At 41.7% G+C, this 27,606-nt stretch overlaps 1 protein-coding gene across 1 annotated transcript; it reads right to left on the bottom strand.

The window, feature by feature from the left end:
- Positions 1 to 3,301: 3,301 nt before the first annotated feature.
- Rad51 (RAD51 recombinase) lies at positions 3,302 to 27,606 on the bottom strand. Its single transcript, XM_051145032.1, has 10 exons — positions 27,452 to 27,606; positions 24,310 to 24,398; positions 18,765 to 18,902; positions 14,938 to 15,055; positions 11,666 to 11,757; positions 9,362 to 9,456; positions 7,442 to 7,555; positions 5,692 to 5,821; positions 5,397 to 5,518; positions 3,302 to 3,487 (listed from the first exon to the last, which is right to left on the bottom strand). The coding sequence occupies exons 2-10, from the start codon at positions 24,394 to 24,396 to the stop codon at positions 3,364 to 3,366; spliced, it is 1,020 nt and encodes a 339-aa protein (XP_051000989.1). The 5' UTR covers positions 24,397 to 24,398; positions 27,452 to 27,606; the 3' UTR covers positions 3,302 to 3,363.

The raw sequence follows: 27,606 nt of genomic DNA, 5'->3' as shown, positions 1-27,606 counted from the left end.
GGAGTGGAAACAATGGAGCAAAAGCCGGTGTTAATAAAAACTAATGGTGGTTCCCTGGGGAAAAACAACTATGCAAAAAATTGAGTCTTCCATAGACTCTTTTTAGATTTTGTTAGATTATTAATGATATTAGTAAGCATAAAATAGAGGAACTGAGAAATTGTTCAAAGAGAAAAACTTAGGGAAAATTTGAAAGCGGACAAGCTGTAATTGAGTCACTAGGCTTTTTGCACAGCCATATCTGATGGGAACAGAGAAGGTCATAGAGCCAACACAGCTGGTGACAGAGCTCCAGAAAAGTTGAGCTGAGTGATGTAATTACTGTGATAAGGTCTCATACTTTTTGGCCTTGGTCTCTGTGTCCCATGCTTGGAGGGCTTTTATTATTTGTATAATTTGGGGATACTGGATTGATGGAAATTTTCTTAGAAATCATTTATGCGCTCACCCTGGAGTACTACTTCTAAGCTCCCCCAGGAATGTCCTGACCATACTGCCCCTCCACTTATAGGGAAATAACTTTATCTGGCCCTACTTGAAGGTCTTCCTTACGGCCTGGAGGCTGTGACTCAAGTAAGTATGCCGGGAGACTTCCTTATGAGGCTCTGCCTCAAAGATACTCTTTGGAAGCCGGACGTGGTAGTGCATGGCTTTAATCCCAGCACTCTGGTAGCAGAGGAGGTGGATCACTGTGAGTTCCAGGCCAACCTGGTCTACAAAGTGAGTCCAGGACAGCCAAGGCTACACAGAGAAACCTTGTCTTGAAGAAAAAAATAGAAAAACCAAACAAACAAACAAAAAGATGCTCTTTGGCACACCTGCCCCCTGGATGCTCCTTACTCAGGAACAAGATAATCAAAACAAAGTAAATTTATAAGGGTAAACAATATTCAGTAGGCTAGAGAAGAAAAGCCTCATACTGATAGACAAAGAATGGTATGGATAAATGATAAAAGAATAAAACATTAAGACTTTCCTTTCCTAAGTTAACTCATACAGGGCCACTATGGTATCATATGACCAAGGAACAAAAGATTGTACAGAGAAACTCTGTCTCAAAAAATCCTAATCAACCAATCAATAAGCAAGCAAACAAATACATTCTACAATTATATAAAATAGAAACATTGTATTATGGCAGAAATTGAACAATAACTGCAGCAACTTTGGCTGAAGATTTTCCTTGGGCCTAATGACAATTAGCACTCTGACTATTAACAGTTGATAATCCAGTGCTTGAGACAATCTGCCCAGGCTGGCTTGGAGATTTTCTTTCTGTCTAGTGCTCTTGAAACTGCAAGAGTTACTAGCCTGAGAACAGGCTGTCATGTTTTGACAAAATACACCCTTGAAACTTCAATATTGTTAAAAGGTTTGGTTATGGGGTTAATAGGAAAAATAAGTGTAAAAAACAATTTTGTTCTGTCACTGTTTACCAATGTTGACTAAACTTGTGACCAAGTGGAAGTTAGAACATGTGTTTGGGCACAAAAAACGATCTGATCTATGTTTTGGAACAGCATGCATCTATCCCTGCCTGCTGAGTTTTGTATAAATAAAGAAGCACTCTGAAGGCCAATCGGTCAGGCTGGAAACTTCCCCCAATTCCCTTGCCTGATTCGTCCACCCTTCTTCAAGCCCAGACCTCAACCTGGGGCAGGACTCCAGCACTGCTCTTACAGAGGACCCAGGCCCAATTCTCAGCACCCACACGGTTGATGACTCATAGCCTCCTGTAACTCCAGTTTTAGGACATTTGATGACTTCTCCATATAGCAGGCAGGCATACATGTGCTATACATAACACACATGCAGGAAAAACATTCCTTCACATAAAAAATATGTACTTAGCCAGGCGTGGTGGCACACGCCTTTAATCACAGCACTCGGGAGGCAGAGGCAGGCAGATCGCTGTGAGTTCAAGGCCAGCCTGGTCTACAAAGTGAGTCCAGGACAGCCAAGGCTATACAGAGAAACCCTGTCTCGGGTAAAAAAAACAAAACAAAACAAAAAAACAAAAAAACAGCAGCAACAACAAAAAAATGTACTTGTGCATGTTCCTAGAGGCCAGAGAGGGTGTTAGGTTCCTCTGGAGCTGAAGTGGAAGTTGTTTGTGAGCTATCTGATACGGGTGGGAACTGAACTTTAGTCCTTTCCCTGACATTCTGGGCCTCCTTACTGTTTCTCTTTTCTCCATAACTAACTTAAAATATGTGATGACTTCACCTCTTCACCTCCTGGCAGTTGCTAACATTTTCATCTTACCCATTCTATTGCTTTTCTCTTAAACTTGCATAAAATTGCTTTTGAGATTCCTTCTAAATTTGTTTTGAAATTCTTTTATTAAGGAGACTCAAGAACTCAAAAGGAGACCACAGTTTTGGAAATAACCCTAAAGTAGAATCACTTGGGTAATGTCAGACCTCTGGAATACAAGACTTATAGAATAAAACAAAGACTACAGGAAAGATTTGGTAAATCAGCCTGGAATTTTGTTGTTTTTTTCAAGATAGGGTTTCTCTGTTGTAGCTCTGGTTGTCGTGGAACTCTGTAGGCCAGGCTGTCCTTGAACTCAGAGATCCTCCTGCCTTTGCCTCCCCAGTGCTAGGATTACAGGTGTGCAGCACCACACTCAGATCAGCCTGGAATTCTTACTCTTAGGCTAAAGGACACAAGTGCAGCGACCTGAATGTACAGCTCTCTTTAGTGTTCACACCTTAAAACTACAGCGGCTGATCGTAACTACTCAGTACTGAAAGATGGTACAGAAACTTTATTTTGCAATATCCAATTTGCACCAGAATATCTCCAGTAAATAACATACTCACTGCATACAACTATTTTATTAGCAGCTGCAGAACAGGTTTGCTCACATGAAGTCTTAGTAATGAGGAGAACAAGCACGCACTGAAGGGCTAACTGTCTAGCATGCCACATGCAAGACACCTTAACCAAAATAATCTTAAATTATGTGACAGTTCAGGAATATAATTTTAAAGTTTGCGTCTTACTTATAGAGAAAAAGAAGTGTGTAAAAACACCCATTCCCAGTTACACAAGACTCAGAGCTTTTCAGTTTTACTTCTCTTGAAGACATAAGATTGTCCCATACTTGTTATTTTATACCTCTCCTCCAAACACCAAAGAAATCAGCTATTAATATACTATAGAAGAAATAAACATCCAGATCAGCTTGAATACTGACCTGTTTCTGCCACCAGGAAGCTGATACACTAGTTGTTTTCCCAGAAGCCATGTCCTGGCAGTCACGCAGAAGAGCCTGTGAAGAAGGCCAGGGAGCGGTGCTCTGCATTAGGCTACTCAGCATTTACAGGTGCATCACAGGGGAGCAGCCCTAACGACTCAGTCTTTGGCATCTCCCACACCATCTGCATTAATGGCAAACATAGCTTCAGCTTCAGGAAGACAGGGAGAGTCGTAGATTTTGCAGATTCTGGTTTCTCCTCTTCCTTTCCTCAGGTACAGCCTGACCCAAAGACACAGACAAAAATACCAAGCTATAAACAATTCCACTCTTAAGACAAAACTAACTGTTTCAGATATATGTAATTTCTAAGTCTTTTTAGGATCCTTTTTGGTGATTTAGTGTACCTCTAGCTTGGAGGAATCCATTTCTGCCATGACTCCCTATTGAAATCCTTTTTTTTTTTTAAATCCAGGATGGAATGTTCCTTTGTTTATTTATTTTATATATATAAGTGCTCTCTCTGCATATACACCTGCACACCAGAAGAGGGCATCAGATCTCATTACAGATGGTTGTGATCCACCATGTGGGTGCTGGGAATTGAACTCAGAGCCTCTGGAAGAACAGACCGCTGAGCCATCTCTTTAGCCCTGACTCACCTGTTGAAAAGCTCTATGAAAAAAACATTACTTTATAATTAGGGAGGCGTACCAATTATTCAGGTATCTTTTTCACGACTGAAAGACTTTAATTACACGTGTTTGTGCCTGTGTATAGGTGTGTGCACATGAGGGCCAGAGTTGTTGGATCTTCTGGGGCTGCAGTTAGAGGAGGTTGTGAGCCACCTGACGGGGTGCTGGGAACTGCACTCAGGTTCTCTACAAGAGTGGTGGCATGTGCTTATAACCACTGAGCCATCTCTCTAGCTGCAAGCAAACACTTCTATCAACCAAAGCAGGAGAAATTTAGTGAGGCTTCCTAAGTGTCAAACCTGTAGCAATTTTTATAGGGCTTAAGTGGAAGTATTCTATCTTTATGTCTTATATCAGGTTATATGACTTTCATCCCAGGACGCCTCTGCCATCACTGACTGTGGGGGAATGCTGAGTGATGAGTCAACTGTCAATAAAAGCTGGCAGCCCTTCACCGGGCAGAGTCTGAACTGATTCTAATGTACTTGTAAACTAAACAAACTACTCTAAATCTTCCAGCACACATATAGTCCGAGCACTTGCCACTATGACCCCTGGGCCGGTCCTCGTCAAGTCCCTACCATCCTCCTCCAACTGTCCAAATACCCATCCCTTCCTCAAACTTTCTCCTCCCCCCCAGGAAGTCCCGCCTTCTACTTCCTGTCCTTCTGCCCAGCTGATTGGCTAAACAGTGCTTTATTGATGGTCGATACATTCACTCAGCATTCCTCCACAATTCCCCCTTTTAATCTAAAATATTTTATTTCTTTGATTACCCCTAGGGTTACTTCCTGCAGGTAATAAAGTTTGGTTATATATAGAACAAGTAGGACATTTTTTCACAATTTCCTTGACCTATTGCCAAATGATAGAAAATTCTTTTAATTCTTTACAGTTAACATGGTACTTTTTATGAAACTCTAAAGCCTCTAACACACTTCTGATCAATGGTTGATCAATCTCATCATTACCTTGGGCTATAGGTCCTGGTAGACCCATGTGAGTTCTTTTTTTTTTTTTTTTTTAAATATTTTATTTACATTTTAATTTGTGTGCATTGGTGTGAGGGTGTCAGATCTTAGAGTTACAGACAGTTGTGAGCTGCCATGTGGGTGCTGGGGATTGAACCCGGGTCCTTTGGGTCCACTGAGCCATCTCTCCAGCCCCCATGTGAGTTCTTATATGGGTTATATACAATGGATGGTTTCTATTTCTGATCACTTGTAATTGAATAGTGAAGTTAATTCAAAATCATCCTGAATTAGGCCAGCTGTTTCTATATTCAGCACAACTCTTTCAGCATACTGAGTCAGTAACTATGTTAAGAGAGTCTTCAAACTCTGATAAGACCAGCAGAATTGCATATAATTTTAATTTTTGCACGGAATCATAAGGACTCTCAACTACCTTACTTATATTTTCTGATTTATAACCTGCTTTTTGATTCACTGGCATCAGTATAAAATGTAGGAGCACCAGAAATTGGAACCTCTTACCTGGTTGTTGATGCATGGGCAATGATGTTTCCTCCAATGGGTTTTTTAGGATCTGCAGCGAACATGGCTGCTCCGTCCACTTGGGCTACTACCTGGTTGGTGATGACCACTGCTACACCAAACTGATGAGGGAAACAATGTCAGTTTTATGAGCACAGACACACCAACCACTTTACTGCTCACGGAGCAATGGCTAACTAATGCTCATCTTTGACAATACGAGGTACTGTGTATGATACCCTGGAATTTGCAGCCACGTGAAGTAAGCATTCTTGGTTTCTCTTCTATAGCTTACCTCATCGGCAAGTCGCAGCAGCATCCTCAGAAATCTGGCCAAGTGCATCTGCCTGGCTGAGAGCTCACCTCGGCCTGAGTAGTCTGTTCTGTAGAGGGCAGTAGCGCTGTCTACAATAAGCAGTGCGTACCTATAACAAACATGAATTCTTTGTCAAATTCTTCTTCCTTATTCCCCAACGTAAATTTTTACATGTATTGCATATTTCTACTTTTCTTCTTTTTGAGACTGGGACTTGTTACTTATGTAGCCCAGGCTGTCCTGAGATTTATGATCCTGCTTCAGTCTCCCTAGGATAACATGAGTCAGTAATACCAACCTCCTACTTCATACACACACACACACCATAAACTTTATTAAAATGTTTATAAAATGACCAATCTGAGGCACCCTTTGGTAGGTATTTTCTGTTTTGGTTTTGACAGACGATCAAAAGCAGCTCTAGGGGTTTTTGTTTATTTGTTTATTTATTTTACAATACTAGACTAAACACAAGGCCTCGTGCATTCTAGAAAAAAAAAATGCTGTACCTCTAGTCATAGCTTCATTTTTCACCAGTGATGTGGCTGAAATCATTAAGCAACCGTGTCAACATAACCGAAGGGCAGAAAAGATGATACAGTGGGTAAAGTACCTGCCATAGAAGTGGGAGGATCTGCGTGGGAACCCAGAGCCCACATAAAGCCAGTCAAGCTAGTGTGTTTGCAGCCTCAGTACTTTTACAGTCAGATGGGGCGTGTGTCTAGAGGCCTGTGGACTAGCTAGCCTGGTATTTAGAGCAGCTAACAATGAAGACATGTTGTCTCGAACAAATTGGAGCCCAAAGTTGTCCTCTAGCCTGCACATGTGAGACACTTCGTATGCATCCCCACACTCACAGTCTACATGTGTGTGCACATAACATGAACATGCATCACACACACAAAAGTGTTTTTACAAAAAAAAATTTTTTTTTTTAAAGACAAGAACTTGGGGCTAGAGAGATGGCTCAGCTGCTAAGAGTACTTTTTGCTCTTTCAGACGACCCAAGTTTGTTTCCAGCACCCTTACTGGGGAAGCTCACCACTGCCTGTAACTCCAGCTCCAGAAGATCTGATGCCCTCTTCTGACCTATACAGGTATCCCAATACATGAGGCAAACATTCACAGAAACACATGCAGAAGTAAAAACAAATCTTAAAATTAAGAAACCAACCAACCAAAAACAAATAAACAAACAAAATAAAACAAAAAGCCATCTACTTCCAAGCATAGTAGTACATGCCTTTAATGCTAGCACTTGGGAGGCAGAAGCAGGCAGATCTCTGTGCGTTTGAGGCCAGCCTGGTATACATTAGTTCTAAGATGGCCAAGACTACATAGAGAGAAAACAACTCTTTTTTTTTTTTTTCCCCCTGTAGACCAGGTTGGCGACGAACTCACAGCGATCTGCCTGCTTCTGCCTAAGTGCTGCAAAAAACAACTCTTAAAATTTAAATCTATGCCGGGCATGGTGGCACACCCCTTAAATCCCAGCACTCGGGAGGCAGAGGAAGGCGGATTGCTGTGAGTTTTGAGGCTAGCCTAGTCTACAAAGTGAGTCTAGGACAGCCAAGGCTACACAGAGAAACCCTGTCTCGAAAAACCAAAAAATAAAATAAATAAATAGCTTTCTTTTTTAAATATGTAAATCTATTTCTATTCAAACTACTACTTAGATTCAGGGAAAGGGCTGTGAGGACACATTTCACGTCTTTTATTGAATGCATACCTGGATTCTACCATCATGGCTGATGCTTGATAAAGAAGCTGGGTTTGGTGGTCTGTGTTAAACCCCCGAGCGTATGCTACATTATCTAGGACATCGCTGCCAGAGAGACCATACCTAGAAAGGAGGAAATGCTTAGGCTGCAGACAGAACTCAGGCAAGTGAAGAATACCCAATATTTTTATGACCTAAATAGATAAAAAGTATCATTTTGAGTGGCTTCAAGACCCATAATATGATTCTTTTTCTATTAGAGGTACAGGCAAGCCATATATAGAGATAACAGCACCAATTATTTTAGACTAGAAGTGAAACCTAAGAACTGGGTGGTAGCGGCGCACACCTTTAATCCCAGCACTTGGGAGGCAGAGGCAGTGGATCTCCATGAGTTTGAGGCCAGCCTGGACTACAGAGCGAGTTCCAGGACAGCCAAACCCTGTCTTAAAAAACAAAAATCCAAGCCAAACCAACCAACCAACCAAACAAGCAAAAAAGAAGTGAAACCTAAGAATAAATCAAATTTATTTTTTGAGGCCTCATAAATATAAGACATTTCCAAGTATGAGGTAACAATATTCTCCTGGAAAAGCTAAGAACTACAGTCAGAATTAGGATAAACAAAAACAACAAATCATGTAAAGATTCATTATGTTAGAAGGACAACACTTTGGGCTGGAGAGATGGCTCAGAGGTTAAGAGCACTGGCTGAAGTCCTGAGTTCGATTTCTAGCAACCACATGGTGGCTCATAACCATCTATAATGAGATATGTTGCCCTCTTTTGGCCTACAGGCAGAACACTGTATGAAAAAACAAATAAATAAAGCTTTAAAAACAAACAAACAAACAAAGACACTTTAATTCTTATGCCTCAATGATTATTTTCTTTTGCATTTAAAAAGTCCAAAGTATGTATTTCCTATTTTCACAGAATGATCTGTATTTCTCAACTTTGTAACTACCACCGAATACACAAATATAAATGCTCTTAGTTATCTATTTATTTACTGTTTCTTTTTTTTTTTTGAGACAGTCTCATTATGTAGCATCAGACTAAGATAGCCTTTAGCTCACAGAGGTCTGCCTGCCTCTGTCTCTTGCCACTGTACCTACTTAGTAACTTTGCCCACACATACTTTTTTTTTTCCAGTACAGAGAGAATTGCACTTCAGGTGTCATGTATGCTAGACAAAATACTTTACCACTGAGCTATATCCCCAGCTGCATATCTATTTTAAGTCATAGTCAATTGAATGACTACTGCAGTTTTATAATGAGTTTTAAGTTGAGGCTTAAGTTTTAGCTTGGGCTAAAGAAATGGCTCAGTGGTTAAGAACAGTGGCTAGAGAGATGGCTCAGAGGTTAAGAGCACTGGCTGCTCTTCCAAAGGTCCTGAGTTCAATTCCCAGAACCATATGGTGGTTCTCAACCATCTAAAATGAGATCTGGTGCCCTCTTCTGGCGGGCAGACGTACATGCACACAGAACACTGTATACTTAATAAATCTAAAAAAAAAAAAAAAAAAAAAAAAGTAGCTTTGAACTTCTCATGCCTGCCTGTCTACCTCTTTTTTTAGTGTGTGTGTATACGTGCGTGCGTGCATGCGTGATTCAAAACTGTGCTTCTCTGTAGCCTTGGTTGTCCTGGACTCGCTTTGTGGACCAGGCTGGCCTCGAACTGATCCACCTGCCTCTGCCTTCCGAGTGCTGGGACTAAAGGGGTGTGTCACCACACCGGGTGAATCTAGCTTTTTATTCAGTCTGAGAGAATTTATATACTGCTGAGTAAAGAATGTTTTCCATTACTGAGTTTGTTCTTTTAAGCCACACAACTGGGATGTAGAGTAATGGACACTTTCCAGGCAAACTAACCATACTAAATACTCTGGTACCAGGTTAGCCGTATTCTAAATTAGTGGCCTACCTCTCAGCCACTGCTAGCAGCCGTTCTGGCCTAAAGGTGCCCTCGGTGTCAATGTACATGGCCTTTCCTTCCCCTCCACCTCGATCAATGGGAAGCTAGAGGAGACAAAAAGGGGACAGTGGAAACAACCACTCTTCCAACACAGATGCCAACTTCCCCACGACAAACATATTTTCCTCCCCTCCACATAAGGGTTAAAACACTTAAAACGTGTACATATATTATATAACATAGATATGATCTTAAAAAACTATTAATTTGTTATAATGTATTAGAGTCTAAAAAAACTTAATAATTAAAAAAAAACTTTTAAAATAATAAGCTCGAAGTGGTGGCTCACACCTACCTGTAGGCACCCACCTAGGAGGCACAGTCATCTCCATGAGTTGAAGCCAGCTTGGACCACATATTACGTTCCAAGACAGCCTGGGTTATGGTATCAAAAAATAAAACAGTTTTGGCCCGGAGAGATGGGCCAAGAAGAAGTTAAGGCTGTTCTTCCAGAGGAAACTGGGTTCAATTCCCAACACCCACATGGCAGCTCACAACTGTCTGTAATCTGACACTTTCATGTAGCTATACAAGCAGGCAAAACACATAAAAGAAACCAACAAAATGAGTAATTTAAAAGAGAGAAGAAAACAGCAGAGCTTGTAAAGATAGCTCAGTGTTTAAGAGCACTGCCTGTACTTCTAGAGGACCCACATTTCATTCCCAGAAACCACCTCATGACCCACAATTCTGTAACTCTAATTCCAGGGTCCAGCCTGCTATTCTGGCTTTCATGAGCACTAGACATATATGCACAGGCAAAACACCCATACACATTAAAACAACAAAAACGACAATCAGAGGTAATGGGTCATCTTCTCCTCTGATAGAAATACAAGTTAATAGCAGACAGGAAGCACACATAAAGTTAGTGTTTTATCAGAGTTGAACTGCTCTGAAACAGTCCCAAGTACGAGATAAAACCAAATGTTAAAGCTGGGCGCACACCTGCAATCCAGCACCCCAGAGGCAGAGGCAGGAGGATCTCTGAGTCCAAGGGCAACCTGTTCTACAAATGGAGTCCAGGACAGCCAAGGCTACACAAAGAAACCCTGTCTCAAAAATCCAAAAACAACAACAAAAAGAGTGTTAAGACTGATCAGTGCAAAGGTCAAGCATTTGATAACAGGAAACGATGGCCCACTTCTCTAATGTCAGCACATATAAAGAGAATCAGGAGTTCAAGGTCAACTATATTACAACTTCGAGGCTAGTCCTGGTAACAGGAGACACTGCCTCAAAATAAACCCATCCATCCCGAGTATGGTAGCTCAAAGGCACTTGTATTCCCAGTGCTGTGAGAAGCAGAGACACAACCGAGTACGTGAGCTTGCTGACTGTCAGTGCAGCAGCAGCAGCAGCACTAACAACAAATCCAGTGATTCCAGGTTTAAGGAGAGACTGTCTCAAAGGAATAAGGTGCAGATGTGGACATTCATGCTTGGCTAGATTAGAAGTTTTCCACAAATATTTAGTATTGTCATTTACCTCTATTTTATAGAGATGCATGCTATTTATCATTTGTATTATTTTAATAAGAGGAGAGTAACAGAGAAGACACCTGGTGCCTGCTGGTCTCTGAGAGAGCATAGGCATACTCCCCTTCAGATACACACATGTATACCACATACACAGAGTGAAACGGGCCAGATACAGTGTTTAATGAATCATGTCAGATTATTGTTATACATATTTTTTGAGACAGAACGTGTAGACTGTGGGGCTAGAGAGATAGCTTATCAGTTAAATGCACCCGCTGCTCTTCCAGAGGCCAGGGATTTGACTTCCCAGCACCTCCATGGCAGCTCACAACTACTGTTAACTCCAGTTCAGGGTAATAGTGGTGGAGGCACCAGGCATGAACATGACAAAAGACACCCAGACATACATTAGGAAAAAAAACCTAGACCAAGGAAAAAGGGCAGGTGGGCTGGACGGATCTCTATGAGTTTAAGGCCAGCCTGGTCTACAGAACAAGATACAGATAGAACTACACAGAGAAACCCTGTCTAGGAGAAAAAAAGAAAAGAAAAAAGGCAGGTAAATCCAGGAGAAGAAGAAATGGTAGGAAATACTTTGAATCGGGCATTTGGAAATTTCTATGATGTGGAATGATTTTCAGCACGAATTATCTTCTAACTAGCTATGGGAGTGTAGAGGAAGTGCCTTTTATGTCCATCCCAAGAGATTCCTGCAGATATCATGAGTCAAGCAATGCTTTCTGATCTGATTAGCCCAAACCCAACAACTCACCTGGCATGTTACAGCCAATGTATGACAGATCTGTGTCTTCCCAGTTCGGAATTCTCCAAACATCTCTGTTATAGATCCAGTCTCAATTCCACCTACAAAAGGAAAAAGTACCTCACATCAAACAATCGTTTAGAAACTATAAACAGACATGTTCTTGGAGCACGTGAATTTTCCTTTCATTTAAAACTCCCATTTTCAGTAACCAGCAATTTGTTAATTTCTTTTCTTTTGGCTAGGCTCACTAGTGCACAGCTGTAGGCCAGCTGTGGGAAGATGAAGCAGGAGCATCAAGAGTTCAGGGCTGTCTGGGCAACACAGAAGATCAAGATCAGCCTGCACACTATGTTAAGGCCCTGGGTCTGGGCATGAAGCTCAATGTTAGAATGCTTGTTTAGCATAAAAAGCCCTAGATTCAATCCCCAATATCACCAAAAATAAAATAAAAACAACAGATAAATAAGCACCACCACTTATTTTTAGGTATAGGCTATTTAGTATATAGGAGCTTCGGAGCATTTATCCTCTAGTCTCCCCAGTGGCAATTTTACAATAAAGCTGGCATTTACTCAATTCTCAGTATGTTCACATTTCCCCATGTACTCATTTATGCTGCTATAGTTTTAAGGCAATTTTATCCCACATATGGCTTCATATAATTGCTAACACAATTTGAGTTATAGAACTCAACCGTGAAAAGCTGACAAGCAGCTTCTGCGGGGTTTTTGTTGTTGTTTTTCGAGACAGGGTTTCTCTGTGTAGCTTTGGCTGTCCTGGACTCACTTTGTAGACCAGGCTGGCCTCGAACTCACAGAACTCACAGTAATCCACCTGCCTCTGCCTCCCAAGTACTGGGATTAAAGGCATGCACCACCACCACCTGGCTAGCTTCTGCAGTTTTATTACAAGCCCGTATTTACTATTTATTGTGAATCTCCTTGACCAATGTACTTAAATGTATTACTTGTGTAATTCTAAAAGCCTAGGAGAAATGAAGCCTTATTATCCTCATCTTAAAGAAAACAGACATAGGCACATTAAATAATTGTTACCAGGAACATTATTAAATGAGATTTCTTTTATTTATTTTTTGTGACACAGTGTTTTATGTAGTTCAGGCTAGCCTCAAACTTATTCTAATAGCTGAGGATCACATTAAACATCTAATCCCTTTCCCTCCATATCCCAAGCGCTGGGATTATAGGCATGGGCCACTATATCCAGAGGGGAATCATTTTTCTTTTTCTTTTTTAGAGATGGGGGTCACTCTTCATAGCCCTGGCTATCCCCAGAGGAAAAGGGATCTTTCTGGAGGGGTTAACACTTAGATTTTAGTATGATTCCTGAACTCATGCTATTTTACACCCAAAAAGGGAAGAGAAAGTAAACAACTAACATAACTAGAAAAACAGCAAGAACCAAAGTTCACTTTTCTTTCTTTAATATTTATTTGTTTGTTTGTTTTATGTCTGAGTGTTTGGGTGTTTTGCCTACATGTTTTGTCAGATCCCCTGGAACTGGGCTTATAGATGGTTGTGAGTCACCTTGTAGATGCTGGGAATTGAACTCAGGATTTCTGGAAGAGCAGCCAGTGCTCTTAACCTCTGAGCCATCTCTCCACCCCTCAAACTTCACTTTTCAACAATGAAGACAACTATGTTTTCAAAAGTTCACAAGCAGCTAGACAAGGTGGCACACATCTTTAATCTTAGCACTCAAGAAATAGAGGCAGGTGGATCTCTGTGAGTTCCAAGTCAGCTTGGTCTACAGAGTCACTTCCAGGCTAGTAGGTGCTACACAATAAATAAATAGATAGGGCTGGAGAGATGGCTCAGCAGTTAAGAGTACCGTCTACTCTTCCAGAGGTCTTGAGTTCAATTCCCAGCAACCACATAGTGGCTCACAACCATCTATACCCTCTAAAGTCTTCTTCCAGTGGACAGGTGCACATACAGATAGATCACTCATATACATAAAATAAATAAATAGATAATACTAATATGCACTACAGTCTGAGTAGTATTTAAACAAAGAGTATTTTGTAGTAGGAAGTATAGCTCAGTGGTAGAGGACATGAGTCTCTGGGCTCAATCCCTTCCCATATGTCTTTTACTTTAAAATTTCTCACTATTAGCACTGTGTGTATGTGTGAATGTGGGCAGGCATGTACCATAGCTCACATGTGGAGGCAGAGGTTAACTCTGGAGAATGGGTAATCTCCATCTACTATAGGTTCCAGGGCTCAAACTGAGGTCATCGGGGTTGTAAGGCAACTACTTGCTGAGCTATCTCTCTGTCTTTTTCCATTGTATTCAACCAGTCATCAGATTTTCAATCTTGTGTTAGATTAAATATATATTTTTATGCTTACATATATATTTATGTTATATATATAAAATCACTTATTTCTTTAAACAGAAGGAACTTATCCTTTAAATACAATAATAAAGATTAAATTATTTAATTATAGTCAGAACCACAAAGCAACATACTGTTTCAAAACAAAACAAAAACTTATCTAATTTACTGGCAATTTTATTTTATTTTATTTTTTTAAAGATTTATTTATTTATTATTATGCATAGAGTGTTCTACCTGCATGTGTACCTACAGGCCAGAGGAGGGCATCAGATCACATTATAAATGGTTGTGAGCTACCATGTGGTTGCTGGGAATTGAACTCAGGACCTCTGGAAGAGCAGATAGTGCTCTTAACCTCTGAGCCATCTCTCCAGCTCCTTAGTGGCAAATCTAGTATTTTATAAATCAGAGCCAGCATGACTATCGCATGCCTATAATCTCAAATCCTGGAATTTAGGGCACAAGAGCAGGAAGACTAGGAATTTAAGGACATTCTCAGCTCCTGATTCAGTTCCTAAAAGCACCTAAATAAATAAATATTTATTTATTTAAAAAAATACATGTTAGATTTGTAGACTGTTACAAAGAAAGTTCTAGATACTCTTCACCTAGCTTCCTCCAATGTTACCACCTTCTGTGAGAACGCTGACATCCATAAACTCTAAAATACACTCAAATGAACATGAATGTGACATCTTTCAACACAAGCTAGAAAAAAATCAAAAACAAAACTTAAAAAACTCTACAAAAGCAAATCTATAGAAGCAGCCAGTCGAACCCCGACGATCTACTGCTCACGCTTCTCTATCCTGTGCTCACACCTGACAGGAATTCTATACTAACCTTCTGCTTTTGTTCTGACCCACAAGATGTGTTAGCTAGAGTTTATAAAATAGAATAAGGGATCACTATACCTTGAAGCAGTTTGTCAAGCTCTTTGGAGCCAGTAGTAATCTGTATGATTTCTGACCGCCGTTGGTGAAATTCAGTTGCAGTGGTGAAACCCATTGGAACTAACTTAGCTGCCTCAGTCTAGGAAAAAATAAGAATTAAACTAGTAACGTAACACAGGTAAAGAAACCACTATCCGGAAAAGTTTGGGCCCAAAATGCTTTGGACTGTGATTTTTGTAGATTTTGGTGTACTTGGACTACCAGTTGGACATCCTTCACGGAAAATCCCCAAATCTGAACCTTGAGTGTCAGGTTTCTGATAAAAAAAATTCAGGCTTTTGCATATTTCACCTCTTTTCACATTGGAGATGCTCAACCTACATGTATTGTAAGACAAACCCAGGAACACAACAGGAAAATATTCTTGTGCTGGGATGATAGGAGTGCTTCAACACCACAAGAGGCAGCCAGGCTAGCAGGACTGGGTTAGAACAGATGATGATCTGCCCAGTTAGGGAGCTGTAAAGTTTACTGAATGAATCTAATAGGTCTCTGTGTCAATCATTTGGCTAAGGTTGGTCTCTACTAATATCATAATCCAAGAAAACTAAGCTGCTGAGATTACAGGCGTGTATCACCGTGCTTGACTTCCATCTCCTTTTTTTGAGACATGGTATCACTGTGTAGCTCTGGATGTCCTGCAACATAGAGATCCACCTGCCTCTGCTTCCTGAGTGCTGGGATTAAAGGCTTGCACCACTGCCACCACCACCCACTTTTTATTTTATTTTAAGATTTATTTATTTATTATGTATACAACATTCTGCCCACATGTGTGCCTGCATGCCAGAAGAGGGCATCAGATCACATTAGAGATGGTTATGAGCCACCATGTGGTTGCTGGGAGTTGAACTCAGGACCTTTGAAGAACAGATGTTGCTCTTAACCTCTGAGGCATCTCTCCAGCCCTCCATATTGTTTGAGACAGGGTCTCTCACTGGGAACTAGACTTACCAGGATATTCTGGCTGGCCAGTGTGCCTTGGGCTCATCTCCACTTCCCCAGTGCTGCTGGGATTACAAATGCATACCACCCTACATAGCTTTTTAGAGATTGACCTCAGGTTTTTGTGTGTTTGTGACAGCCTTTAAAATTGAGATACCTTCCTAGCACTGAACTTGTAAAATTAAAACTTCTCACACACACACTCCCATTTAAATAAGCTTATATTATTTTCTAAACACAGACACACACAGACACACAGACGTTTAATACTTCAGTTGAACATTTCCTACAGTGTACACCTTCTGCTTTGTCAACTTGTTACTGTAAAACTCAATGGTGTGCTTAATTACTTCTCTAAGGCTCCAATACTGTCACTCATACATCCTCAATGGTTTCTGTTGCCAAAATCAAGTGAAACCATAATCATAATAACCTGAAGTTCACAGTATGTGTGTAAATCAAGGTGATAGAAAAATGGCATTTAAATTTTGCATATCTCAAATCACTCTTTGTATTACCATTTCTGGCTGACTTCCTTATTTGTAAAACAGAAAATAATGGTTCTGTATCATATCATAGTGTCAGTATAAAGGCAAAATAAGGCTATATGATAGAGGGCCTTGGGCTCACTCCAAGCACTGCATACAAACAGGTATGATAGTGAACCCTCAAAAGTAGGGAGGTAAAACAGGAAGAGGACCAATTCAAAGCTGTCTTTGAGTTTGAGGCCAGCCTGAGGTACATAAAACCCTGTCTAAATAACAGCAGCAGTAGCAACAGTACCAAAACCTTTAAAAAAATCGAGTCTTTGAAAGCATTAAATACTACTTTAAAAAAGGCTATTGAACTATTATCCCATGATTTCTTTTTACTTATTTTTGAAACATGATCTTGTACATTTCATACTTTCTCTAACTCATAACTCTCCTGCCTCGGCCTCCTGAGGGCTAGGGTTATAGGTGAGTATCACTGCATCTAGTTGTTTTTATCTATTGTTTTTTTAAAATAAGATTTCCTTCTATAGCCTAGGTTGCCCAGAACTCTATGGCCCAGGATGAAACTGGGCCATATATATTTTCCTTATGGTATAGCTGTTACGCACAAACCTTCTCCATGTTCCTGGAAACAACCTGAGTGAAAATCACTGCATCACCCCAAGCCCCAGAGGCCATAAAAGTAGAAGGTTGGCTAGTGGGGAAGAATGAGAGCAAGAATGGGAAGGAGATAATTGAAGATGATGGGACATGACTAAAATATATATTATACATATGTTATGAAAACACAATAACGAGAGCTGGGTGTGGTGGTGTATGCCTGTAGTCTCAGCACCCAGAGACAGAGGCTCACAGATCAAGGCTATACAGAGAAGCCGTCTCAAAAAACAAAACAAAACAAAACCAACACCAAAATGATTTTAAAAAAATTACATATTAGTATTGACTAATTAAAGTATTAAAATATATCATATGAATGTATACTGTAATCTTAATATTTTAGTTGTTGGGATTGAACTTATGGCTTTGAGCACCCTAAGTTACCAGTCTACCACTGAGCTACATCCCCAATTTACGTCTGCCTTTTTATACCATTTTACCAGTTTCATTCTCTATAATGAAGTTTTGGTTTCTTTGTAAACTCAGCTGTGTTATATAAAGATTTTTTTTTGTTTTAATCTCAAGTGTGGGATTTCAGTTTGAGCTTTAGTCTGTCCAGCTGTTAATTGTCTTGTGTGGGGCATGGTTTTTGCCAGCTGGTAAGGCCTTCCTTGTGTGGCACAGAGGGCGTGGTCTAGGGCTCTGAGGATATAAATGAGAGCTCAGAGAGAGAGTGTGGTGTGGTGTGCGGTGTTGGCATGTGGCACGTAGTAGTTCGGAGACCAGAGATGGATGGTGTGACAGTTTGGGGCAGACAGCTAGGGAGAAACGCTTTGGGGCTCAGCGGCTTGGAGGAGACTGCTGGCTACATCTGGTATAGACCCAAAAACCCTTTGACCCTAAACAACATGAATAGGTAAAGGGGCCTCCTCTCCCCACTAACCTTCTGTTTCCTACGTAGGGGTTGGGAGGTTGAGGCCTGAATACCCCAGATAAAGTAGAATTTAAAAAAGAGCGCTAAATTCTCTCTCTCTCTGGTGGTACTGACAGTTAACCAGGGCCTAGCACATGCTAGGCAAGTACTTTCCACTGAGCCATATACCCAGCCTCTCTTTATTTTTGAGGCAGGGTCTCGCTCAAGTAAGTCGCCCAAATTGGCCTAAATGAATTCACTCTGAAGCAGAGACTAGCCTCCAACTTCCTGTCAGACCCTGTAGTGGCTTGCACATTATAGTGTGGCGTTAATATTTGTCTAAATTGTTTTAGTGGCTGCATACTTAGTAAACATATTTTTGGGTTGCAGAAATGGTTTAAGAGCACTTGTTATTCTACCAGAGCACCAAGCTTTGATGCCTGGCACCCTCACAGTGGCTCCCACACATCTCTAACTCCAGTCCCAGGGGTTTAACACCCTCTTCTAGCCTTCAAAGGCAAGTATGTGGTGCACAGATATGCACGCAAGTAAACACCCATACACACACACACACAAAAAAAATCTATGTGGTGAAATCATATTCAAAATGATAAGGCATACAACAATCACTGATAGTGGGAACTGGGTTTTGGCAGTATTTATATCAAGCAAGAAATTGGAATTTAAGACAAAAACTGCCAATAGTCCCTTTTGGAAAGGAAACAAAATAACAAGAGAATGAAAAAAGCCACAAACCTTTGACTGTATGCCATTTTGTATTAATTATTCTCATTAAAGTGGCTCTGTCCTCTCTAGCATCACATAGCTACACTTACCAGAATTTTGTCCGCTTTGGCTTCACTAATTCCCTTAATATTTATTAGTTCCTTCTTTGGTGCATAAGCAACAGCCTCGACCGTATGGAAACCAGCTTCCTCTAATTTCTTCACGTCGTTGGCATTTATGCCACATTGCTGTAAGAAAAAATGAGTAAACTTAGGCCTCTTCTCTAACATGGATCTCCCACTAACACATGCAACCCCGAAAATTAACAAATTATCGGCTGGGTGGAGGTGGCACACGCCTTTATTTCCAGTGTTCAGGAGGCAGAGGCAGGTGAATCTCTGTGAGTCTGAAGCCAGCATGGTCTATAGTGTGAGTTCCAGGACAACCAGCACTACCCAGAGAAATCCTGTCTCAAAAAAATGAAAACCATAGGGGCTGGAGAGATGGCTCAGAGGTTAAGAGCACTGGCTGTTCTTCCAAAGGTCCTGAGTTTAATTCTCAGCAATCACATGGTGGTTCATAAGCATTTGAATTGAAATCTGGTGACCTCTTCTGGTGGGCAGGCATACATGCAGGCAGAATATTGTATAAATAATAAGTTAAGTAAACAAAAGAAAAACCAAACCCAAAATTCTGAAGCAGAGACTAGCTTCTAACTTCCTGTCAGACCCTGTAGTAGCCTGAACTACAGGCTTGCACCTTATAGTGTGGCGTTAATATTCATCTAAATTGTTTTGTTGGGTTGTTTGGTTTTTTGAGACAGGATTTCTCTGTGTAACAGCTCTAGCTGTCCTGGAACTTACTCTGTAGTCCAGGTTGCCCTTGAACTAAATTGTTTTAGTGGCCACATAAATAGTATGTAAAATAAAATAAAACAATAAGTAAATACTAACCTTTGTACTATGACTTGGAAATGACCTTTGGGATCATGTACAACTTTAACCCAGTGTTTGCCAACACTTCCCTTACAAAAACACAGAAAATGTTGCTTCAGTCAATGCTAGGACAAACAGCTGAGACTGCCGCAGAGTAAGAGCCCTGTGGCTAGCGCTGTTCTAACAACTGACATAAGGGTGGAGAAAATAGGAGGCTGGAGAAATGGCTCAGCAGTTAAGAGCACTTGCTGCTCTTGCGGAGGACCTGGGCTTGTCCCCAGAATCTACATGGAGCTTACAACCTTTGTTAATGCCAGTTCCAAAGGACTGGACACCCTCTTCTGACCTCTGCAGGTTCTCCATGTGATATGCATACAGGCAAGCAAAACACCCATACACATAAAAATAAATAAATCTTAAAAGGGGAGGTGGCTCAGTGGGTATGAGGGATTGCCTGTAAGCCTGATGATCCCACGGAGGTAGGAAAGCTGTACTATGACCTTGGGTGTGCTGTAGCACACATGCACTCAAATGACAAACAAAATAATAAACACAATTTTTAAATTGGATAAATAGTAGCTAGGAGCTTATTGGCCTCAGTGCCCACCTCCCTGGAGGTATTCATAGTTAATGGTTACTAGGGGAAGGAGGAGACATTTTTTTCAGCAATATAGCCACTGATAATTGCCATTATTACTGTAAATAACCCCTCTCCCAAGCTCAAGTAAGCAGCCACCCTAATTAACTCACTGGGTCAACAAACAAGCAAAAACATGAAAGACGGGAGTGACTATGATCAAAATGTATTATATATCTGTAGAAAACATAACAAAACACACTATTATGCACACTTAACATATGCTAATTAAAAAGAAATCACCCCCCCAAAAGGGAGATATAGTAACTAGGCACGGCAGCATATCAGCTACACACTGTCTCTCTGTCCAGCTGGGGTTCCCAGCACCCACATGGTGGCTCACAACTGCCTGTAGCTCCAGTTCCAGTGAGATCTGAAGCTCACTCTGACCTCTGTGGGCACTAGGCACATACATATGTGGTGCATCATTCATGAAATCTAAACACTTATAAACATAAATCTAAAAATTAAAAAATAAAGCAGCACAACACACACAAAACAGGTCTGCTGGTATATGCCTATAACCCCAACACTTGGGAGGTGAAGTTACGATTATGAGTCAAGTTATCCTCAGCTACATAGTGAATTCAAGGCCATATGCTAGGCTACACAAGACCTTGTCTTCAAATAGAAATGAACAGATACCTAGGTTGAAGGTCACTGGTAGAATACTTGCTGTCCTAGTTTTACTTTCTGACTGATAAACACCATGATGAAAAGCAACTCGGGGAGAAAGTGCTCATTTCACTTTACAGAATATAGTCTGTTCTCAAGGGAAGATGGGACAAGACCATAGAGGAGCACTGTTTGTCAGCGTGTGCCTAAAGGCTTCCTCAGTTTGCTTCTGTCTACGACCCAGGACCACATGCCCATGGGTGGCACACAAACAGTGCTGGGCCCTTCCACATCAGGCAGTAAGAAAATGTCCCCACAGCCGTGGCTACAGCAGAGTCTGATGAAGGCACTTTCTCAGCTGAGGTTTTCCTTTTCCCAGAGTCTAGGTTGTGCCAAGTTGATTAAAAACTAGCCAGCACTTGCCTTGAATAAAAGAGGCCCAGGTTCAAAGTCTAGGGCTACTAGAAAGCAAAGCCAAAAGCATTAAGACATTACGGGGGAGGGGTCTGTAGAGGTAGCTCAGAGGTTAAGAGCATTGGTTGTTCTTGCAGAGGACCTAAGTTCAGTATCTAGAGCCCACATGGCAGCTCACAAAAACCTGTTAACTCCAGTTCTAGGGGATTCCCATACCCGTTCTGACTCCCACAAACACCAGGCACTCACATGGTAGATAGACAGGGACGCAGGCAAAACACTCATACATATTGTTTTAGGGTTACTGTTGCTGTGATCACCACCATAACCAAAGCAACTAGGAAAGGAAAAGGTTTATTTGGCTTACATTTCCACATCACTGTTCATCATCAGGACAGGAACTCAGACAGGGACAAGAACTTGGAAGACAGGAGCTGATGCAGGGGCTATGGAGGAGGGCTACTTACTGGCCTGGTCAGTCTGCTTTCTTTTAGTACTCAGGACCACCAGCCTCAGAACACACAATGGGCTGGGCCCTCCCACATCAATCACTAATTAAGAAAATGCTCTACAGGTTTGCCTGAAGCCTGATCATGCGAGGAGATATTATCTCAATTAAGGTTCTCTCTTCTCATATGACTATAGCTTGTATGGAGTTGACCTAAAACTAGCCAGCACATACATTAAATAAAAAAAGATAACTCTAGGGCCAAGGGTGGTTTCCAGCAGGGAAGGCAGAGGCAAGTAGATTTGTATGAGACCAGTCTACTCTATATAGTGAGTTCCAGGCCAGCTAAGGCCACATAGTGAGAACCTGTCTCATACTAAAGGGGGGTTGGGGGAGAGAAAGGAGAAACCCCAGAGGAACAGGCCAGCCTGTCTGAGTGAGTTCCAGGGTAGCCAGGGCTACGTAGAGACCCTGCCTAAAAAGAAAAGTGAAAAAGTAAAAGAAGCAAAAGAACAAACAAAAATCTCAGCAAGATGAATCAAATAATCTGGAGACAATACAACCTGCTAGAGATAATTATAATGAAGAGCTAGGAACTAAAATTGTTTACCTAGCACCATTTCCTTCCAGAAACTTTCATTTCAATATATTTAAACAAATATATTAAACTTTGTGCAGAACTAACCCCAGTGTCTTTAAAAAGTCTTATTTAAAAAATTACTCAGTGGAAATTTTATCTTCCTATTTAAAAAATGAGTACATCAGCGGATCAGTGGGGGTAGGGAGGTGGGTGGGGGTGGTGCACCATAATCCCAGCACTCAGGAAGCAGAGGCAGGTGGATCACTGTGAGTTCAAGGCCAGCCTGGTCTACAAAGTGAGTTCAGGACAGCTATGGCTACACAGAGAAACCCTGTCTCGAAAAACAAAACAAACAAACAAAAACCATAAAACCACCAATTTTAAACAAAACAAAAAACATTATGGGGGATGGAAAGATGGGTCAGTGGTTAAGAGTGCTTGTTGCTTTTGTAGAGAACTGGAATTCTCAGAACCCATGTCTGGTCGCTCACAACCCTCTAACTCCAGTTCCAATAGATTTGACTCCCTCTTCTCGCCTCCTTAGGTTCAAGCACCTACCCTGGGCTTATACAAATATACAGAAACAATCTTTTTTTTTTTTTTTTTTTAAGTTATGACCAGAACTTTCCATGATGGTGGAAAGAGAAAAGCAGTGCCAGAGCTTGAGAAAGGGTCTCCTGCAGCCCAAACTCGTGAGGAGCAAAGAATAACCTGGAACCCCTGATTCTTCTCACAGGGTCCTTTGCACAACGGCAAAAATATTGTACAAACCCCCCCCAAAAACAAAAATATTGTACAAAATACCTGCTATTGTTTTCCTTTGTGTGTGTGTGGTATATGTGCATGTACTCATGTGTATAAACTTGTGTGTACATGCATGGAGGCCAGGTGTCTGTTTCAGTCATTTTTAACCTTATTATTTTGGGGGACAGAGCTTGTTACTATATCTAATTCTTACTGATTGGCTGGGCTGGCTGGCCAAAAACCCCCAGTGATGCTCCTGTCTCCACTTCATTAGAGTTAAGAATACATACATATGCCATTCTGCCTCGTTACTATGGGTGCTTGGTCTTCATTGCTTGCATAGCATGGACTTTACCCACAGAGCCATTTGTTTGTTTGTTTTTGAGACAGGATTTCTTAGTGTAGCCTTGACTGTCCTGTACTCACTTTGTAGACCAGGCTGGCCTCGAACTCAGCAATCCGCTTGCTTCCGCCTCTGCCTCCCAAGTGCTGGGATTAAAGGCATGTGCCACCATGCCCTGCTCAGAGCCATCTTTTTGTTCTGCTGTTACTGCTTTTTTTGTGGCTTGTTTGCTTCTGTATCTTATCACAAATGTATATCAAGTTTACTGACTAAATCTAGTTATTTTTTCTAGAAATCAAACTGAGAGCCTGTGTGCTAAGCAAACATTCTAGCACCAAACTATACTTCTGACCTTAAATACATTTTGTTCAATTTTTGGAACAGGGACTCATGCAGCCCAGGTCTTGAATTCCATGAATGGAAGGGTGGTCTATTTGTTATTGTTATGTTTTAGGGTTTTTTTCTGGTTTTGTTTCCTTTGAGACAGGGTCTCATGCTTGGTATTCTTTTTTTTTTTTGGTGGGGGGGTTGTTTGGTATTCTTAATGTTTAGTCCTGAAATAGAGCTGGGTCTTACATCTTAACAACCCTAACCTAACAACAGCCTGGACCAATGGAGAGAAACTGTTCCCCTTTCCCACATGCATGCTGGGTCACACCACTAATTCCATGGCAGCATTTTTATATGTAGCATTAAGTAGCACCATGGGCTCCTAGGCCTTAGTTTCTAAAGTTCAGCTCTTAGGGAGAAAATAGAGCAGAAAGAGAACTGCCTGCCAAGACTTGCCCAGACAGGGTTAGCAACAATCCTGTGCTTTTCTGTAGAAAGCTTGACAACCTCCTACAACCCCAATTTAATTCTGTAAAGGTTAATTTGTTCCACTGGGTAGGAGGATGTATTACAGCACTGTAAATAAATACGTAGCAACTGAGAACATACCTCTAACCGGGAAACAGGCTGTGGACCAAAGCTTTCTTCTTCCACCGAAGTGTCTGCATTTGCTTCAAGCTGCATCTGCATAGCCATTCCTAAAATTAGACAGGCACAGGATGAACTCTAAAGAAACACTTGGGGACAGTAAAGAACTGCAAGTTGAGTTTTCCACACACCTTTGAAGAGCTGCAGCTGGCCTGCCTATCCAGGTTCAGCTCTCAGCACCCACATGGACACTCCTGCCTACAACTCCAGTTCCAGGAGGCCCAGCACCCTCTTCTGACCATGGGGGCACTGGACATGAGTGTTCTGCTTTAAGACATAGACATAAAACATTCACACACATAAAATAAAATAAAATAAGCTTAAAAAACAGACAAAACAGGTGGGTCTAGCCTACAGCTGTGGGCTGCATGCAGCCAAGGATAGTTTATACAAAACAAACTAAAAAAATAAGGATATATTTTCACAAGGCAGCAAGCGCCAAACCGTTCTACACTACATGGTGAGTAAATTCCAAAATATACAATATTTTCATATTTTGGGAATAGAGAAATTCTTGAGCTAGATCCATAAAATACCAACAGTCTAACAGGAAAACACAGGCTGGAAATACAGCAGCCTGTGGTACAGTCTAGCATACACAAAAGACACTAGGGTGAGTCCTCAGCACCACAAACAAGAAACTGACTATGTTTATTTACTCTCAGCACTGAGGATGGAGTTAGGTCCCTGAACAAGTTAAATCACAACTAAAATAAACCCTCAGCTCTGACTACACTTAAACATAACTTTGGGCTTTGGTGTGGGCTTGGTAGAGTGCCTGCCTACCAAGAATGAAGCCCCAGGTTTGATGCTATGCACTGCACAAAACCAGGCATGGCGGTCGTGTCAATAATCCCAGCAGTTAGGTGGTACATAGGGAGATTAGAAATCCAAGGCCACCCTCTGTTACATGTTACATAGCAAGTTTGAGACTAGCCTGGATTACTGAGGACCCTTTTTTTTTTTTATGGTCTGGAAACAGGTCTTTCTATGTAGCCTTGGCTGCCCTGGACTCGCTTTGTAGACCAGGCTGGCCTCGAACTCACAGAGATCCGCCTGTCTCTGCCTCCCAAGTGCTGGGATTAAAGGCGTGCGCCACCACCCTGGGCTCTGAGGAACCTAGTTTAAAAAAAGAAAGTCAGAGCATAACAGTAGAGAAAATATTTGCCACATACACAATCAAAGGGAAATAATCAGAACACAAACATAAAGAACTCATTCAAATCAGGGGGAAAAAAGGACAACAGAAATCAGATCCAAGAGGAACGCATCAGCTAGGTGTGGTGGTGCACTCTTTTCATTCCAGCACTGGGCAGGAGACTCTCCATGAGTTCAAGTCCAGCCTGGTCTACAAAGCAAGTCCAGGACAGCTACAGCTAAACAAAGAAACCCTGTCTCAAAAAACCAAAAACAACAGAGGAGATTAAAAAAAAAAACCTGGTATGGTGGCTCATTGGCTCATGCTTGCCCTAGTGCTTAGGAGGCTGAGGCAGGAAGACTACCATAAGTTCAAGGACAGGCTGGACTGTATAGTAAGACTATCTCAAAAAGCAGGCCCCACCACCGCTCCAAAGTTCACAAGGTATTACTATATACCCAGCATAAAATATCAAGTGTTGGCTGAAAGCACTGGGTGCTCTTCCAGTGGACCCAGGCTCAATTCTCAGCAGCCACATGGCAGCTCACCAGTGTCTGTAACTCCAAGATCTGTCATCTGACACCCTCACACAGACATACATGCAGGCAAGACACCAATGCACATAAAATAAATTATTAAAAAAAAAAAAAAAATCAAGTGTTGGCAAGCATGTGGAATGATTACATTAAACATTCAATACTACTGGTATATTTACATGAAGTTCAAAAACAGGCAAAGATGCACTAGGGAGTCAGGAGAGTGAGGTCAGGGTCAGCCTGGGCTAAACAGCAAGATCCTAAATCAAAAACTAAATAAATAAAAACAAAAAATGGCCGTCATGGTGGTACTCTCCTGTAGTCTTAGCAGCTAGGAGGCAGACAGTAGGATCCTGAGTTCCAGTCAGACCCTGCCTAAATAATAATGTCTTTTAAAGAAGAAGGGCAAGTTAGCCTTCTTTAGAAATCACTGCTTAGCCATTAGGGTGAGGGGGAAATATTAAGGAAGGATAACAAGTTTTTAGGGCAGCAACAGCATTCTATGTATTTTACTTGCTGACTACAGATATATTCCATTTGTAGTAATTCATGTATACACTTGTGAGTTTAATTTTATACTTCTCTTTATTTTCAGATATATTTTCTTGTGCATGACCAGTTTGCCTGCATACATGTGTGTGGACCACAAGTAGTGCCTGGTGTCTGTGAAGGTCAGGAGGCAGCACTGGATGCCCCGGAGCTGGAGTTATGGAAGGTTGTAAACCACCATGTAGGTGCTGGGACCTGAATTCAGGTCCTGTGCAATGGCAACAGGTGCACTTAACAGCTGAGCCATCTCTCCAACCTCTCCACTTTTTTTCCTCCCTGAGGCATGCTCTTCCATATGCAGTTCAGGTTAGCCTTGAAATTACCATCCTCCTGCCTCCCCCGAGTGCTAGGATTGTAGGAAAGGTAGGAAATCTAGCCAAGGGGGGGGGGGGGGGAGAAATCTAGTCAAGATTCTCTTTAGAAATTTGTGTAGACAGAGAAAGAGAGAGATTTGTGTTACATTTTTCAGTCTTTACTCTGTAGCCATCTGCAGACAGCCAGTACGCTCCACTTTAAAGCAACCAAGAATCTGTTAGTCCCAGCCCTAATATTTAACAGCTGTGAGCACTTTTCTCTCTGGATCTCGGCTTCCTGCGTCCGGGCCACAGAAATGAGTATGAAAGTCTGGAATTCCAGCATTTGGGAAGAGTAAGGGCGGGAATTCGTGGCCAGCCTAGCCTTGGGCGTGAGCCCAGGTCTCAAAAGCCCGAAGTAGGCTTCGGTTTGCTCCACAACGAACCCAGCGCGTCAGTTGGCGGTGGTCGGTTGGCCGCTCTGCTCCGACTTCTGTGGGTTTCTCAGCACGGAGTGGGAGCCCCGGCCCGAGTCCCTGCAGAACGCGAGCGGCCGTGGGAGGGGTCGGCAAGCGCCTCACACTCACCAGGGCCGCAGCCGTGGGCGGCGCGCTCCTTCCGGCGGCCGGCTCGGCTCACACCTCGCTCCCCCAGCCAGTCACTCGCTCGGACGCACTTCGCTGCTCCTCCGTTAGGTCGTCTATGAAGAAGAGGAGCGAATCTCGGTCCTCCCAGCAGCGCT

The sequence above is a fragment of the Acomys russatus genome, chromosome 4 (assembly GCF_903995435.1).
Source record: "Acomys russatus chromosome 4, mAcoRus1.1, whole genome shotgun sequence".
Taxonomy (NCBI): domain Eukaryota; kingdom Metazoa; phylum Chordata; class Mammalia; order Rodentia; family Muridae; genus Acomys; species Acomys russatus.
The sequence above is the reverse complement of the archived record's forward strand: the minus strand, read 5'-3'. Positions and strand labels throughout refer to the sequence as shown.

Coding starts and splice junctions, on each gene's coding strand:
- Rad51 (XM_051145032.1), bottom strand. CDS start 24,396: ATGGCTATGCAGATGCAGCTTGAAGCAAATGCAGACACTTCGGTGGAA. Junction 5,822..7,441: donor GCCATGATGGTAGAATCCAG/GTATGCATTCAA, acceptor TGTTTGTTATAG/GTACGCACTGCTTATTGTAG. Junction 5,519..5,691: donor TGCTGCGACTTGCCGATGAG/GTAAGCTATAGA, acceptor TTCCCTCATCAG/TTTGGTGTAGCAGTGGTCAT.